The 14,857-nt window shown below is 27.8% G+C and overlaps 1 protein-coding gene across 1 annotated transcript in view; it reads left to right on the forward strand.

The window, feature by feature from the left end:
• The window catches only part of LOC107436702 (cGMP-dependent protein kinase 1-like), a 107,579-nt gene that overhangs the window by 46,242 nt on the left and 46,480 nt on the right, over positions 1 to 14,857 (forward strand). The window contains exons 4-6 of the mRNA XM_043045989.3: positions 696 to 809; positions 3,790 to 3,895; positions 4,640 to 4,703. Coding sequence (XP_042901923.1) covers positions 696 to 809; positions 3,790 to 3,895; positions 4,640 to 4,703 — 284 coding nt within the window. The remainder of the gene's footprint in view (positions 1 to 695; positions 810 to 3,789; positions 3,896 to 4,639; positions 4,704 to 14,857) is intronic.

Here is a 14,857-nt window from a genome sequence, read left to right on the forward strand (position 1 = left end):
TGTTAATTTTACTGTTCGCTATAAGGTCCGCACTGAACTGTTCATCGTAAAATGGCGACCAAAATTCAGCAATTTGAATTAAAAAACGACGAAATTGTTCAAACCTTTATTTCCATCGAAGTTATTACGCAATAGATGTAAAACATCTTGAATTTTCTTTGAATGAAGGAAGGGTGACATGACCCCCTGAATTCTTATCTAATGTTTAAAGTGATCGTAATTTATGATTATCCATAATCAGTTCACAAGATGCAATAAATTTATGAATCATACTTTTCTTGTTTGAAAATTGCATTCACTCTTTTCGCGAAATGTCAGTCCCTTAAAACACGTGGTCTTCTTCGTATCTTAGTGCCTGTTATTCATCGACGATAACATCCCCAAAACAATCTATTATTTTTAATGTATTTTTCACCCATTAACTGTTATTTTAAAGGGTGCTTTTATGTATGTATTAATATAGAAAAACAAGTACGTTATTACCATTTTTTTAATTTCCGAATCCCTTTTAAAGCAAAGCACTTTTTTGGTGTATTTTGGGTGGTGTATTTTTTTTTTGATCAAGTATTTACAGCATTTTTGCATGATTTATCAATGCAACGAGCACCGACTGTTATTGTATTGAGTGCAATATTTTGGTTACTTCTGAATAATGTAAAACAAAGTCTATATTGATCAAAACATTTTTCTTTCAGAAGGAGAGCTGAAGGTTTTAAAAGACAACAAAGTGATTGGTAGTGTAGGTCCTGGAAAAGCTTTTGGGGAATTAGCAATATTATACAATTGTACGAGGACTGCAACAGTAGAAGGTGAGGGGAAAAATAATTTTTTTTCAACTTAAGTTGTTAATAACTTCGCATTGAAAAAACAGTGAGAAACTAAGGCTTATAAAATAAAATATTATAGTATTGATAAATTGTGATTTTAATAATATTCAATTAATACTGATAAATTAAGATCCTAATAATATTCATAAAAGTAACAATTTTGTTAAATAAATATTTGACTAAATAAAGACCAAAAATTATTTTTTGTCTAGTAACCTTAATTTTTCACTAACCAGGATCAAAATCGATCGAATTTTCTTGACTCATTTCCCTTTGACTTCGATTCTGACTTGGCAGCTCTGATAATAAACTGTAACTAAACAGTGCAGAACTGATCTTCCCAATCTTTACTTGATTTTTTCTTAAAAAATATTTTAATGCTACCTTATATCATAGATTCTCAAGCGTTTTTGGAGAATCACACACTTTCCGAGACTAAACTTCTTCAATGCCTCCTGAAAAACACTTTTTTTCTTAAAAACAAGTTTCAAATTTTCTCATAAGATGCATTTTTAAGCATTCTCTTAATTCATAAGGTTCTATGCATTTATATCAGATACTTCATATCAGATATAGCAATTTTTATGAATGTTGTCGACACTTAATAGTGTTTGCAATAGTAATAACAGTATTAATAAATTCAGTATATCACCATAAAATTTGAATTAATTAATGTTAAAGTAAATAGAGATTACAATACCAAATACAATGATGATGAACAAGAACTTTCATTCAATTAAATTTTAATTAAAAAAGAGTGCTGTGTTTTATTAAGTCGACGGCAATTATAAGGGCCTGTGAACTAAGGTTGAATGTAAAATAAATTTTAAATATTATTATAAAAAGTTCCATACCTGCACTTTAAAGAAAAATTAAATTTAAGAAAGAAAATTGTCAGATGGTGTATCAGTATAACACCAGTTATTTCATAAAAAAATGCTGTTATTTATAAACTATTTATAATGCTAAAACTTTTTTTTACCAGATAAGTAAAGTTATTTTAACTAACAAATAAATTATGCTGTTTAAAACTACGCTGCAATCCCTACCAGGAGTTCTCTCAGCTACCGCAGCTCTAGTAGATGGTGCAAAATCTGTTTTTTTTTTTTTTAAATCCTAAACGTCTTTCTTATTGAAATAATATTTAACTTAAAAACCATAGTTTTAAACTACAGTAGGCCATCCATATAAAAATGCCTGGCAACTTGACTTGTCGAAAAGTTATACCTAAAGAAATATAATATTCATGAAGAGTATCAATTTAACAATAAAATTGAATCGCAGTTTTATTCATGCAATGTTTAAAACAATTAAATGAGTTCTGAAAAGTACAAGCAAGTATAGAAAATAATCGTAAAATGATGTGAAAAATGTCGTACGGTTATCGTACTGTAAGCAGAACTACAATGCAAAAAATAGAGTTTAAACTGACGGTTTTAATTCGTTAAGTATTTAGATAAAAAACGGAAAAAAACTCTTTCGTCAACACAACAGCTATTAATGGTCTAATATGCAGAGAAAGTCAGTAAAGTGAACCGGAATTTTTTACGATGTGTGGATAGTGGTTAAAAACAGAAAAAAAATCTGTATTTTTCTTTAAAGTATTTTTTTTTTGTTTAAAATATATTTTACTTCTATTGAATTTACCGTTATTTTTTTACAGTGTTCCAGTTTTGGCACTTTCAAAAAATATTTTCGGAAGTGGTGGTGAAATGTAAATTAAAAATTTAATAGCTAACAAATATATTTTGCAGAGTTTAAATCGCACCAACTTAAGCTTAATTTATTGATCAGTTCGCGGATCTGTACTGCAATCAGCGTGATAAATTGAATGCAGCTATCAAAGAAAAAAGACCAGCATTAGCGTCCAGATGAGGAATAGTGTTCCACCACGACTAGTGCTCGCCCGCATACTGCAATGGTGACGCTACAAAAACTGAATGCATTAGGATGGGAAATCCTTAGTCACCCATCGTATTCACCTGACATTGCACCATCTGATTACCTGACATTGCACCATTGACCTGTTCAGATCTCTGCAAAATTATCGAACGGGAAAAAATTCAAGCCTTTTGAAAGGGTTTCTAAGGCAGTTTCTGACTATTTTAACTCCAAGGACGAGAACTTCTACAAAACAGGAATTCACAGGTTACCTGAAAGATGGCAACAGGTTGTAACAAACGGAGCATACATAATTGATTAATATTAAACACATATTTTTATAAATGAATTCAAATATTTTCTTTAAAATACGGCAGAACTTTCCCTCCAACCCGATACATTTGCTAAAACATCAAAATGGTAGTTGGCGCTTAAGAAGAGCAAAAGACAAACTGTCTTAGGCATTCTAGAGTAATTTGTTTTGTGTGTAGGACAGCAAGTAAAGTAACAAAATTGTTTTTACTTTAAAATTTATTATTAATCTTTCACTTAATAAATTGTAACAATAATGACTGCTTTAATAGAATGTGATTATTCGCAGAGTTAAAAATCTAAATGATATTCTAATAGAGAAAAAAAATTTAAGTGTACTCAGTATAGCACTTTCTTTTAAACTATTACCGACATTCTAGATATTATTAAAACCCCACATCCTACTGGAGGATGACAATGTCAACAGTGAGAACTTATCTTTTACTTCCCAGAAAATGAGAATTACATCTCTTAAGCCAATAAGCAAGAGGTAATAAGCAACTGACAAATTTGGATCGGCCCGTTGCTTATTACCTCTTAAGCAACGGACCGATCCAAATCTGCTTTGTTACACATTTTACAAGCTTATTATATTCATTATATACACTTATAAGCTTATTATATTCATGGCAATTAATTTTTGGAAACAAAATTTATTTTTAAAATGATATTCACGATTTATTAAGTTAAATTGCAATTCTTCATTTATTAGAATTTGATTTATAGTGTATTAAATTTAGATTTTAACTCATGACCTACAATTTTTTAGCTTCCGAAGATGCAAAAATTTGGGTAATGGACCGAAAAGCTTTTCATACAATTATGATGAAAACAGGGCTTCAAAGGCAAGAAGATAATATTAAATTTTTGAAAAGGTAAATATAGGATGATACATTTATGCTACACTTTCAATATCTATTTAAAAAAAAGAAACCATGAGGTTTTTTTTAATGTTCCTCTTGTGTTTTAGATTCAGAATAACTTTCAATTTTTATATTAGCCTCCCTGGAGTAAAGTTACTTCATTTGTAGACTAATTGATAAAACATTAATTCATTAAGTTTCCTTAAATTACATACATTTTTACAAAAAAGTGAGGGGGTTGTACTGTTCTTTCTGTTATAGCTTCAAATTGAAAGTTTTTATTTTATGATAGCTTATTTATCTTTCAGATATCCTAGTGTGTCCTTGAGATACAGATAGAATAATTGTTTTGCGAATAGAATTGTGGTACTTTAGGGAATTTTTTTTAAGCAGTTGTTTTTAAGAAATAATACTAAAATTGTTTCAAAAAACTGAATGTAACTTGATTTATGTAGCTTAAATATTCTAAGACATATGCAGTTTTTTTTATAGTTAATAGAATGCAAATTTCAATATATCTGAAAAACAGACTTATGAAGTCACAATCAAATGGATTTATTCACCTTTAGCACTTAAAACACTGTTATATTAACTCTTATAGAATCTGAAAATTTGAATTATATGCATGGCTAGTATATGCTTGCATGGCCATGCATACATGTATGATTAAGCACATTGGTCATGCTTTTTGAATGCATGGCTAGTTTCTTTTTTCATTCATGATCTTTGTTTTAAAATAATTATTTTCAATTTTAGTGTACCCCTTTTAAAAAATTTGAAGGATGAAATTCTAGCTAAAATAGCAGATGTCTTGGAAGTGGTAAGACTTCTCTGATTTTTTTCTTTTCAAACTTTTTCTATCTGTTTATTTAAACAATAAAAAAATTCATTGAAAAAGTAAATTATTTAATTATTTTAATTGAATTTGAAAAAATATTAAAATAATTTTATTTAACAATATTTGTTTTTAGACTATTTAACATTTGATATAATATATTAATAATAAATGCAGATAATGCATTTGGTAAATACATGAAATTCAAAGTTTTTTTTTTTCATTATTTTTTTTAATTTTTGGTGAACAGGTATTCCAAAAAAAATTGGATTTATTGTAATTAAGTCTTAGCATCTCTAACCTTGCAAATTTCTCAAAAAGCGAGATCTTTGATTTAAAATAATGGAAATTTTCACCTGAAATAAAATCTGAAATGGATTTGACCCCTAATCGCTTTCGTGGCATAAGAAATGTTCTAACTATTTTCTCCATTCTATTCCTTTTTTCAACTTCACGCAGTCACCTCTATTCATTCTAATACTATTTCTTAGCATGGTGCCAACCAACGTGATGTAGCATTCCAAAATCTAAATTGTCAAATGAATTGAGTTGTTCTGTAGAAAGAACAATTTAAAACGCAAAGTGCTTTTTTTGTATCAGAACTCATATTAAAACTCTTTCCGAAAACGATCCAACAATATAAATGTCTGGTCGTTAAAGGCACATTATAAAACATAATGTACAATTTTTATGCAATAATATTCAAACAAATCTACCATGAATAAACTAAATGACAAAAATGCATAAAATGTTATTAAAATTATTTTTTTTTTGTTGCATGGAATTGTCTTTGAGTAAACAGGTTTTATGATCGCGTTCATAAGAATTCCATTTCACGCAATAGAAAACGAGAGAAATACTGTAAAGTATGTAATAATAATAATAATAATCTATGAACTCGAATCGTCGACTGAGCTTCTACTTATACAGTAACGTGACCATAATTTTAATTTTCTGAATTGTATCAACTCTTCTCTTATTGTTTGGGGTGAGCTATGTTACCTAGCTGGCAGATTGTTTACATAAGTGGTTAAAATCAAAGACTACGTATAAAACTCAAAAAGATCTAACATATCATTTCTTAAAATATGAAAAGACCTACAGAAAATGGTAAATAATATTATTTATACAACTTTTGCATGAAATAAATTAAAGGTTTTAAACCTACTCAGATAAATTAAGAAAAAAAGTGAATATTTACCATTTCTTTGAAGAAAAAAACCTTTCAAAACATAATCAGCATCTTTACTTTTCAAAATTTCTTTTTTTTAATTGTGATATACAACCTTCACAGTTAATCTACTCTCGATTTTTTTTAAACATTTTTTTCATTTTCCCCCTCTTTTATTTTCCCCAACACCCCAGAATTTCTCACTGGCTCTCCTTAAAAATTTAACCCTCTTAGAAATTAAAAACCAATCACGTTAGGTTAGAAGTAATGTCTCAACCAAAGTAATATAATGTAACCAATCACAAGTATTAACGAAGAAATATATAGCCCACCAACGACTGTTAAAATCATGTAAGTTATCTGAAACCCCTCAATGGGGGACTCTCAATCGCACAAAAATTATGAAAAGGGTCCCCAAAATAGGGTCGTACCTGAAATCCATTGAATCTTAAGAACCTCTATCTGAAGTAAAAAAAAACCCCAACTAAATAAGCAAATAAATTAAAATAATAATTGAATTAATTTAGTTGAATTAGAATATGAATATAATCCCGGATACAATCAAGGTTGATATCATAACAATTAATAGTCATAGCCAGTGACGCGAAAATGTCATTGGAAAAAAACAACAACGTAAGTATGTTCATGCTAGCAAGTAAAAACCTAATTTTTAGCTCCTTTGCGTACTCAACATGAACATTAACAATTGTATAAGTTTTTAAACATATAAAACTGACTTCTTACATTTTTCTATTGTTACGTTTGTATAAATTTGTATATAATTGTTTAAAATTATTACGATTGCGTACGTGCATTCATTGAATTCAAGATACGGATATTTCATAACATTTAGTGCGTATCATGGAATAGAAAGATGTACAATAAACAGATTAGATTTATTTCAATGAAAAAAAAATAGTTGTAAACAACTACCTTAACATGAGAGAGAGTTTTTTGAAACCGTTTTGAAATTTCTTACCTGAAAATAAACGTCGATTTTTCTTACAAAATATTAGTTTTACTGTTTCGAGTAAAGAAGAGCTATATCATTAAACTCTTTTTCAAATATTGTTTCTTTACCTTTCAGCTATTATTTCCTCTTTCGTAACTACTCAACATTTTCAAAATAAGTATGTCAACAAAGAAATATATAAAGTAAGATGTTTTTTATGTCAAGGGAATACTGTTGAGTAGAACAGTAAATGCATCTCCTTAGTTAAAAACACACATACCTGGATATATATATATAGTACAATAAAGATAAAAAGGACAAAAAAAAGAAGAGAAAAACGAAGAAAATTTATAAGTTCATTTACTGCGCATAAGCTACATAGAACTGATAAAATAAGTTAAAAATATAGAGAAAACACGGAAAATAATGAAGATTAATGAAAAGAAGAGTCTCTTTTCATTAATCCTTATTATTTTTCGTGTTCTTCTCTCTCTCTCTCTCTCTCTTTATATATATATATATATATATATATAATAAAAAAATAAATACAAGAAAACACTAAGAAAGTTAAGAAAAACAATAAGTATCATTTATTGCGCTTAAGCTGCAAGTAAACAGCACTCATTAGATAAGTTCAAAATGAAGAATAAAACAAAGAAAAATTATAGACATATGAAAAAAAGGGGGTGGGAAATAATAAGTAAAAAAATAACAAACAACATATTATTTAAAAAAAAAAATAATAAAAAAAAAAATAAAAAAAAAATATATGAAATATTAGTTAAAAAACCTGAAAAAAAGCCGGAAAAAAAAGATATAATCTTTTCTTCAGCCCACACGATTATATCCGCAAAACAGAGTGCTTTCTGATATTGTATCAATAAAGCCAAAGCAAAATATATTAATACAATAGTGTGAGGAGCACTCAAAAAAATTTTTATAAAATAACTACGAATGATTTAAACATTTTTAAATCATTCTTAAAAAATATCTGTCCATGTAAGTTGTTATGATTTTGCTACTCGCTTTATAGTCCCCCCTTTTTAATGTTTTTTCTTTTTATTTTATTTTATTATCTGTTTTTACATGTTATTTTTACTTTTTATGATCTATTTTTATGTAGTTATATTATAAAAATTTTTTTGAGTGCTCCTCACACTATTGTATTAATATATTTTGCTTTGGCTTTATTGATACAATATCAGAAAGCACTCTGTTTTGCGGATATAATCGTGTGGTCTGAAGAAAAGATTATATCTTTTTTTTTCCGGCTTTTTTTCAGGTTTTTTAACTAATATTTCATATATATATATATATATTTTTTTTAAATGTTTTTTTTTTAAATTTTTTTTTTTAAATAATATGTTGTTTGTTATTTTTTTACTTATTATTTCCCACCCCCTTTTTTTCATATGTCTATAATTTTTCTTTGTTTTATTCTTCATTTTGAACTTATATATATATATATATATATATATATATATATATATATATATATATATATATATATATATATATATATATATATATATATATATATATATATATATATATATATATATATATATATATATATATATATTATATATATATATATATATATATATATATATACACCGAAGAGCAATTACATTATGACCACCCTGCTAATAAGCATGTAGGACCACCTTTAGCCCTGAAAACTGCTAGCACTCGCCGTGGCATTGATTCCACAAGGTGCTGATAGGTACCAAGCGCTCACCAACTGGTCCTGCAATTCCCTCACATTGCGAGGGGGTAGCGTGGCAGCACGAATTTGGTTTTCCAAGTAGGATCACAAATGCTCTATTGGATCCTTATGACATTGGATCCTTATGACAGAGTGCATTATCCTGTTGGTAAACACCATTTCCCGCAGGAAAAACTGTTGCCATGAATGGGTGAACCTGATCTGCAACTATGTTCAAGTAGCTTACAGACGTCAGGGATTGTTCTAGGAGGATTATGGGTCCTAATGTGCCCCATGAAAGCATTGTTCCTGGGCGAGAAACCATGAAATCCTGGGCGAGCCCATTGTTATAGATGGAGGGTGGTCATAATGTAATATGTCTCTTCGGTGTATGTATATATATATATATATATATGGGTCATTCTCACAAAAACAGTCATTTTCATGTCCCCAGTATATTTTATGTCTGTTTTACAGCTTACGAAAAAAAAAAATTCTGGGAAAGTGTCCTTCAGAATGCAAGCTAACAAAAGAATAAAAATAAAATTATCAATTTTTATTTTTTATTTATTTTAGGTAATTAAAATATACCAATATGTCATTCCCTCACTTGTCCCCACTGCTGATTTAAAAAAAGAAAAAAATTGTTACTGAAATAAAAATTTTTTTTTTGCAAATTCGTGTTTTTTATTTCAGAATACTAAAATATAGAATTCAGAAAATCAATTTTAAATTTAATTTCTGATAAAAATATTAACACAGCACTATTTTAAACTTTGTCCCCAGTGTTTCGCGTCATTCCCTCACAACAATGTTCTTATCACCTGCAACCTTCTTAGAATAAAAATATTTTAATAAAAACTTCAGAAGTTAACAACTGGCATCATAGAACAAAATTGCAGTATGTTTCCATTTTCAACTTAAAGAAGCTTTGCTGTGGAATAAATTTGAATGAATCAAACCAGGTAAAATTTTTTACATTTGTCATTCCCTCATGTCATTTTTTAGAGTAAAATAAAATGCAACTTCATCGAGAAAGTGGATAATTATATGTTGCTTTCTTGTATGAATATAATTGTATGTGATTGACTTCAGAAATTAATTAGGCCTAACTGTTATTTTTAAATTTCATTGAATTCGTCATTCCCTCACTAGTGTATAAAGTGAGGGAATGACGCTGAAGTGAGGGAATGACGCTGAAGTGAGGGAATGATTCAAGATGAGTATATTATTAAATTTTTTTTGTTCAATCGTGCCAGCCAATTTTATTTCCCAAACCTGTAAAAACTTTTAAATATATAAGAGTAAATTATAATAAATATTAGATATACTTAGTATGTTATCATTTTCAAACTTTAGGTAGATGTAACTTAACTAGATAAAAACATGTATTAAAATAAAATATCGTTCCCTCACTATTAGTGTCATTCCCTCACTTTTTAAATAGTGAAAATAATTAATTTACTTATTAATTAATTTGAAAAATAAATTAAAAAATTAATTTATTAAATTAATTAATTAATTATTGTAAATTAATTAATTATAAATTAATTATTTAAAAAATTAATTAATTTAAATATTAAGTATATTTTATAGGATATATATACTTTCTTTATAATGCCATTACATATTTCTATTAATATAAAAAGTTTCAGAGCTTTTTATTCACTTTACTTTTTCGGGATTTTATGAACTGAAAAATGACAGTTTTCGTGAGAATGACCCATATATATATATATATATATATATATATGTAATACAGAAATTAAATACTTTTGTATTAATAAAAGCATTAAAACTTCATTCGTTTTCATAAAATATCTTTAGTAAAAGATAAGGGTAGAAATTCTATTTTGGGACTTCAAGGCTAAAAACATGCCAATGAATAATAATTAAATTTATACTTCAAAAGAGAAGTTATTTTAAGATCTTTCACTTCCATATAAGGAAAGATTAAACGATTTGCTATCAGTAATAAATAAATTGATGAGGCGTAAGAATACAGAAAAAGGCATATGACTGGGCCTCTTTACAATTAAAAATCATCCTATAAAATGCAGGAGCAATGTTTTTGCGTGGCTTTTTGGTGTATAATGTTTACAAACTAAACTCCGTCGGATCTGACTGGAACTTTGTCCCCCCTCTCCAGCCGGGAGAGCGGGGATGTGACTTCGGCTTCACGATCTATTTAGTAAATAAAATCTTGTGCACAACATGTTCTCATTATTCCTGCTTTCTTGACAAATAAATCCACCAAAATATAGGGGTTGTTGCCCTTATATTAGAAGTCGGCAGCATAGTTGCTTGCGGAGGAAATTTACGCATTTCTATCTCAAAAATTAAGATTAGCGGAGCCCGGCTGGGACTTTGGAAAAATCAGCTGTGAAAAAATGCATCGAAAATATCGAATATCTCATTCGCATGGACAGTTGAAAATTTATCAAGTCAAATTTTTCTGCAACTCATGGTAATTAATAATTCATCGAGTATCTTCAACAAAAAACAAATTCTTTAATCGTCAAACTTTTCATTTGTTTAAATGATACCTACATCCAGTGGTACTTTCCGTTCGTGTACTACCTTCCTGTTGTGTATGCTAACGTTCTGAAGGCGAAGGATGCAACTAGAGAGTTGAGCTTCAATATTTCACCACCCTTGGACTCCCCACTGCTTTGGATTTAATCGTCGATGAAGTGTTTTCTCAGCCCGATGGTCTACTTTACGATGGTCTACTTAGGTTTAATGGTTTCGACATTCTCTCCCTCCTTCCGACTCAAAACTCAAAGAAAAATAAGCTTCAATTTCTCCTTCACTCTAATTTATGAATCATTTTAACGAAAAGAAAAAAGAGAAAGAAAAATTTTTTCCTAACAACTTTAAATTGATGTTGTGGCTTTCAAGATATGTTTTGGATTAATTCGAACTTTATGCAGCTTTGCATCCTTTAAGTATTTTTTTCTAAAACATTTAGTTCTTTGATTTTTAATGATTAAAAGAAGAAGAAAGTGAAGTGCGCGAATGATTTTTTTTTTCCTCTTCGTCAAATATTGAAGAAAAAGTGATATATAAATTATTTTTTTCCTCTTTCTCAAAATTTATGATACTGTTATGATTACATATTTTAGTGATCAAAAATTTTTTTTTATTCTGAATAATTGAGTAAATTATTAATGTTGGATTGCATTTCTTATATTTATATTCGTTTCATTTTTAAATTATGATTTTTTTTCCCTCTTCAGCGAAATTGATGAAGGTCGACGTTGAAGTTTAGAGTGTTCATATTTTATTGAAATTAGATATGAGTAATGATAAAGCTTTTTATTATGAATAATTTAATAGAATATTTTTAAGAGTTGCATTTTTTGTGTTTATATTACTTTTTTTTAAAAAATATGATATTTTGTTTTTATAGTGCATTTAAAATGTTTTTGAAGGAAATAAATGCGGCTCAAACGTCAATTAAATTAGTAATGGCAAACAAAATTAAGTTTTTTTTTTAACTTTTGTTTCCTAATGATTTATCACGATGAAATCGAAAAAAAAATAAAAAATAAAAACTTAAAGAAAATTTGTAAAAATTTTGCTTTTTCGGACTTGGTCAAAACTAAATATTCCTATAAAAAAAAATGTAAGGAAATAAATGTTACCCAAACAAAAGGACAGTTAACACTTAACAAAATTTGCGAGTTTCCCTTATTACGATAGGCGAAAATTTTAACTCAGTTAAGTTTTTATACTTGATACTGATTTACCATATGCTTTAGTAGGGTTGTAGACTTGCAAAGATTTTTGTTTGTTTATTAATTGTGTCGGGCCAGTTGTTACTTAATTTGGTAAGAGATTGATCACCTCTGCTAATTCAAACAATGACAACTTAACTTTGCACATTAGACAGCAAACTTCTAAAAATGTTAAGGTTAAAAATTGTGAAAAAAAAAATTGATGTTTCAGTAAAAGTAAACATCGAAAAAATAAAAGGTTTGATGTTTCGATAAAAGTAAACATCGAAAAAAGGAAAGTTGAAGATGCTTCAGTAAAAGTAAGCATCGAAAAAGGTTTGATGTTTCAGCAAAAGTAACCATCGAAAAAATAAAAATTGAAGATGTTTCAATAAAAGTAAACATCGGGAGAAAAAAAAAGGTGAAGGGTAACAAAAAAGAAAAGGAAAAATAGGAAAAAGATAGAATGACCAAGATTACAAAAAATAAATAAATAAATAAAATAAAAATGTAAGAAAACAAAATTTTGAAATAGTACAAGTATCAAAGCCTAGGAAATATCACAGCCCACAAATGTTAAAATTAAATCATGAATAATGTTCAAAATAAATGTTTTTACTTTCTTCAAAGGAAGAAGTAATCCCTATATTTTTGAGAGATCCGAATCGCGTGTGGAGATGTTTGGCGAGGAAACTTGAATTTTTTTTCTCAACACAGTGAAAAAAAAAAAAAAACTATTTTTGTTTTATCCAGTCTGGATCTCTCAATTTCACAGTGCTTCATGAAACTCTGTTTTCCTCCATTTTAACGGGGAATACAGAATTTCATCTAGTAAATACCCCCATTAACCATACAGAATCTTAAATTCTGATTAAATGACACTTGTTGTCCAAGTCATTTTGCATAAAAATTTTGTATATTTTTGTGTGGAAAAATTTTTGAAAAGTTTAATCGAAAAGTTATAAATTTATGTTTAATTTTTCTTTCTGTTTAGTTCACTAAACAGATAAATTTTATTATTATGTTTTTATTGTTGTTACTGTAAAATAATTTTTTTCACATGTTGAAAAAAGGTTATTTGTAAGAAAGAGGACAGTCATACCAACATAAAGTTTATATATTCATAGTATTCTAAAATTTTCATTTTGGCTTACCAAAATTTTTTTTGGGGGGGGATGTAATACAGAAATTAAATACTTTTGTATTAATAAAAGCATTAAAACTTCATTCGTTTTCATAAAATATCTTTAGTAAAAGATAAGGGTAGAAATTCTATTTTGGGACTTCAAGGCTAAAAACATGCCAATGAATAATAATTAAATTTATACTTCAAAAGAGAAGTTATTTTAAGATCTTTCACTTCCATATAAGGAAAGATTAAACGATTTGCTATCAGTAATAAATAAATTGATGAGGCGTAAGAATACAGAAAAAGGCATATGACTGGGCCTCTTTACAATTAAAAATCATCCTATAAAATGCAGGAGCAATGTTTTTGCGTGGCTTTTTGGTGTATAATGTTTACAAACTAAACTCCGTCGGATCTGACTGGAACTTTGTCCCCCCTCTCCAGCCGGGAGAGCGGGGATGTGACTTCGGCTTCACGATCTATTTAGTAAATAAAATCTTGTGCACAACATGTTCTCATTATTCCTGCTTTCTTGACAAATAAATCCACCAAAATATAGGGGTTGTTGCCCTTATATTAGATATATATATATATATATATATATATATATATATATATATATATATATATATATATATATATATATATATATATATATATATATATATATATATATATATATATATATATATATATATATAAATGTATTTATGTTTAATTATATCGAAAAATAAATGAAAATTAACGATTTCACATTGATGATTGGTACTTATTATCACACACTACTTTTTTAAATACGAAGGTTTAAATTTTCGGGAAATTTTCCATGTCGGAATTCGTAAGAGCAATAATTTTCCTTTACATTTGTTAGTGTAGTCTCTAAAATATTGAACATACTGATTTCCAAATTAATATTTGCAAGGGCATATTTACTTCAGCCCTCAATTCCGATTCATTTGCATATTTATTTCAACAATCTACGTTTTGATTAGTTTTTGAATAAATTAAAGTGACAACAATTCTACAAACATTTAAGTTTAAAGCAAATTATTCAATAACTTTGCCACTTTTCGCGTTGCTAACAGTAGAAAAAGAAAATAAATCTGGGAATAAAAATGTAATATTGTGAGTTTTTAAAAAGTTTGTTTTTTGAATGCAATTGTTTCATTACCGTTGGTTTCAGGAAAAAGAAATTCAGCCATTTCTCTTATATACATAAATATTTGATAGATAAGTTATTCGATTGTTTTGGGAAGATGGTTAAAATGTTAATTTTGCACAAAATGAATTTCTTGAACTTTTAATTTAAAATTCTTTCCCTTTAATGAAATTTCTACCATCATCTAATTAAGCAAACTCATCAGAAATGAAACTCTATGTCCGCATTCATAATAAAGTTTTTAGAAAAGCTCAAAGAAGAAATAATTTGACATTTTCTTTTTCTTTTCGACTGAAGTTTC

Source organism: Parasteatoda tepidariorum, chromosome 1 (assembly GCF_982258835.1).
Source record: "Parasteatoda tepidariorum strain Cologne lab strain chromosome 1, Ptep-v5.0, whole genome shotgun sequence".
NCBI classification, from domain to species: Eukaryota; Metazoa; Arthropoda; class Arachnida; order Araneae; family Theridiidae; genus Parasteatoda; species Parasteatoda tepidariorum.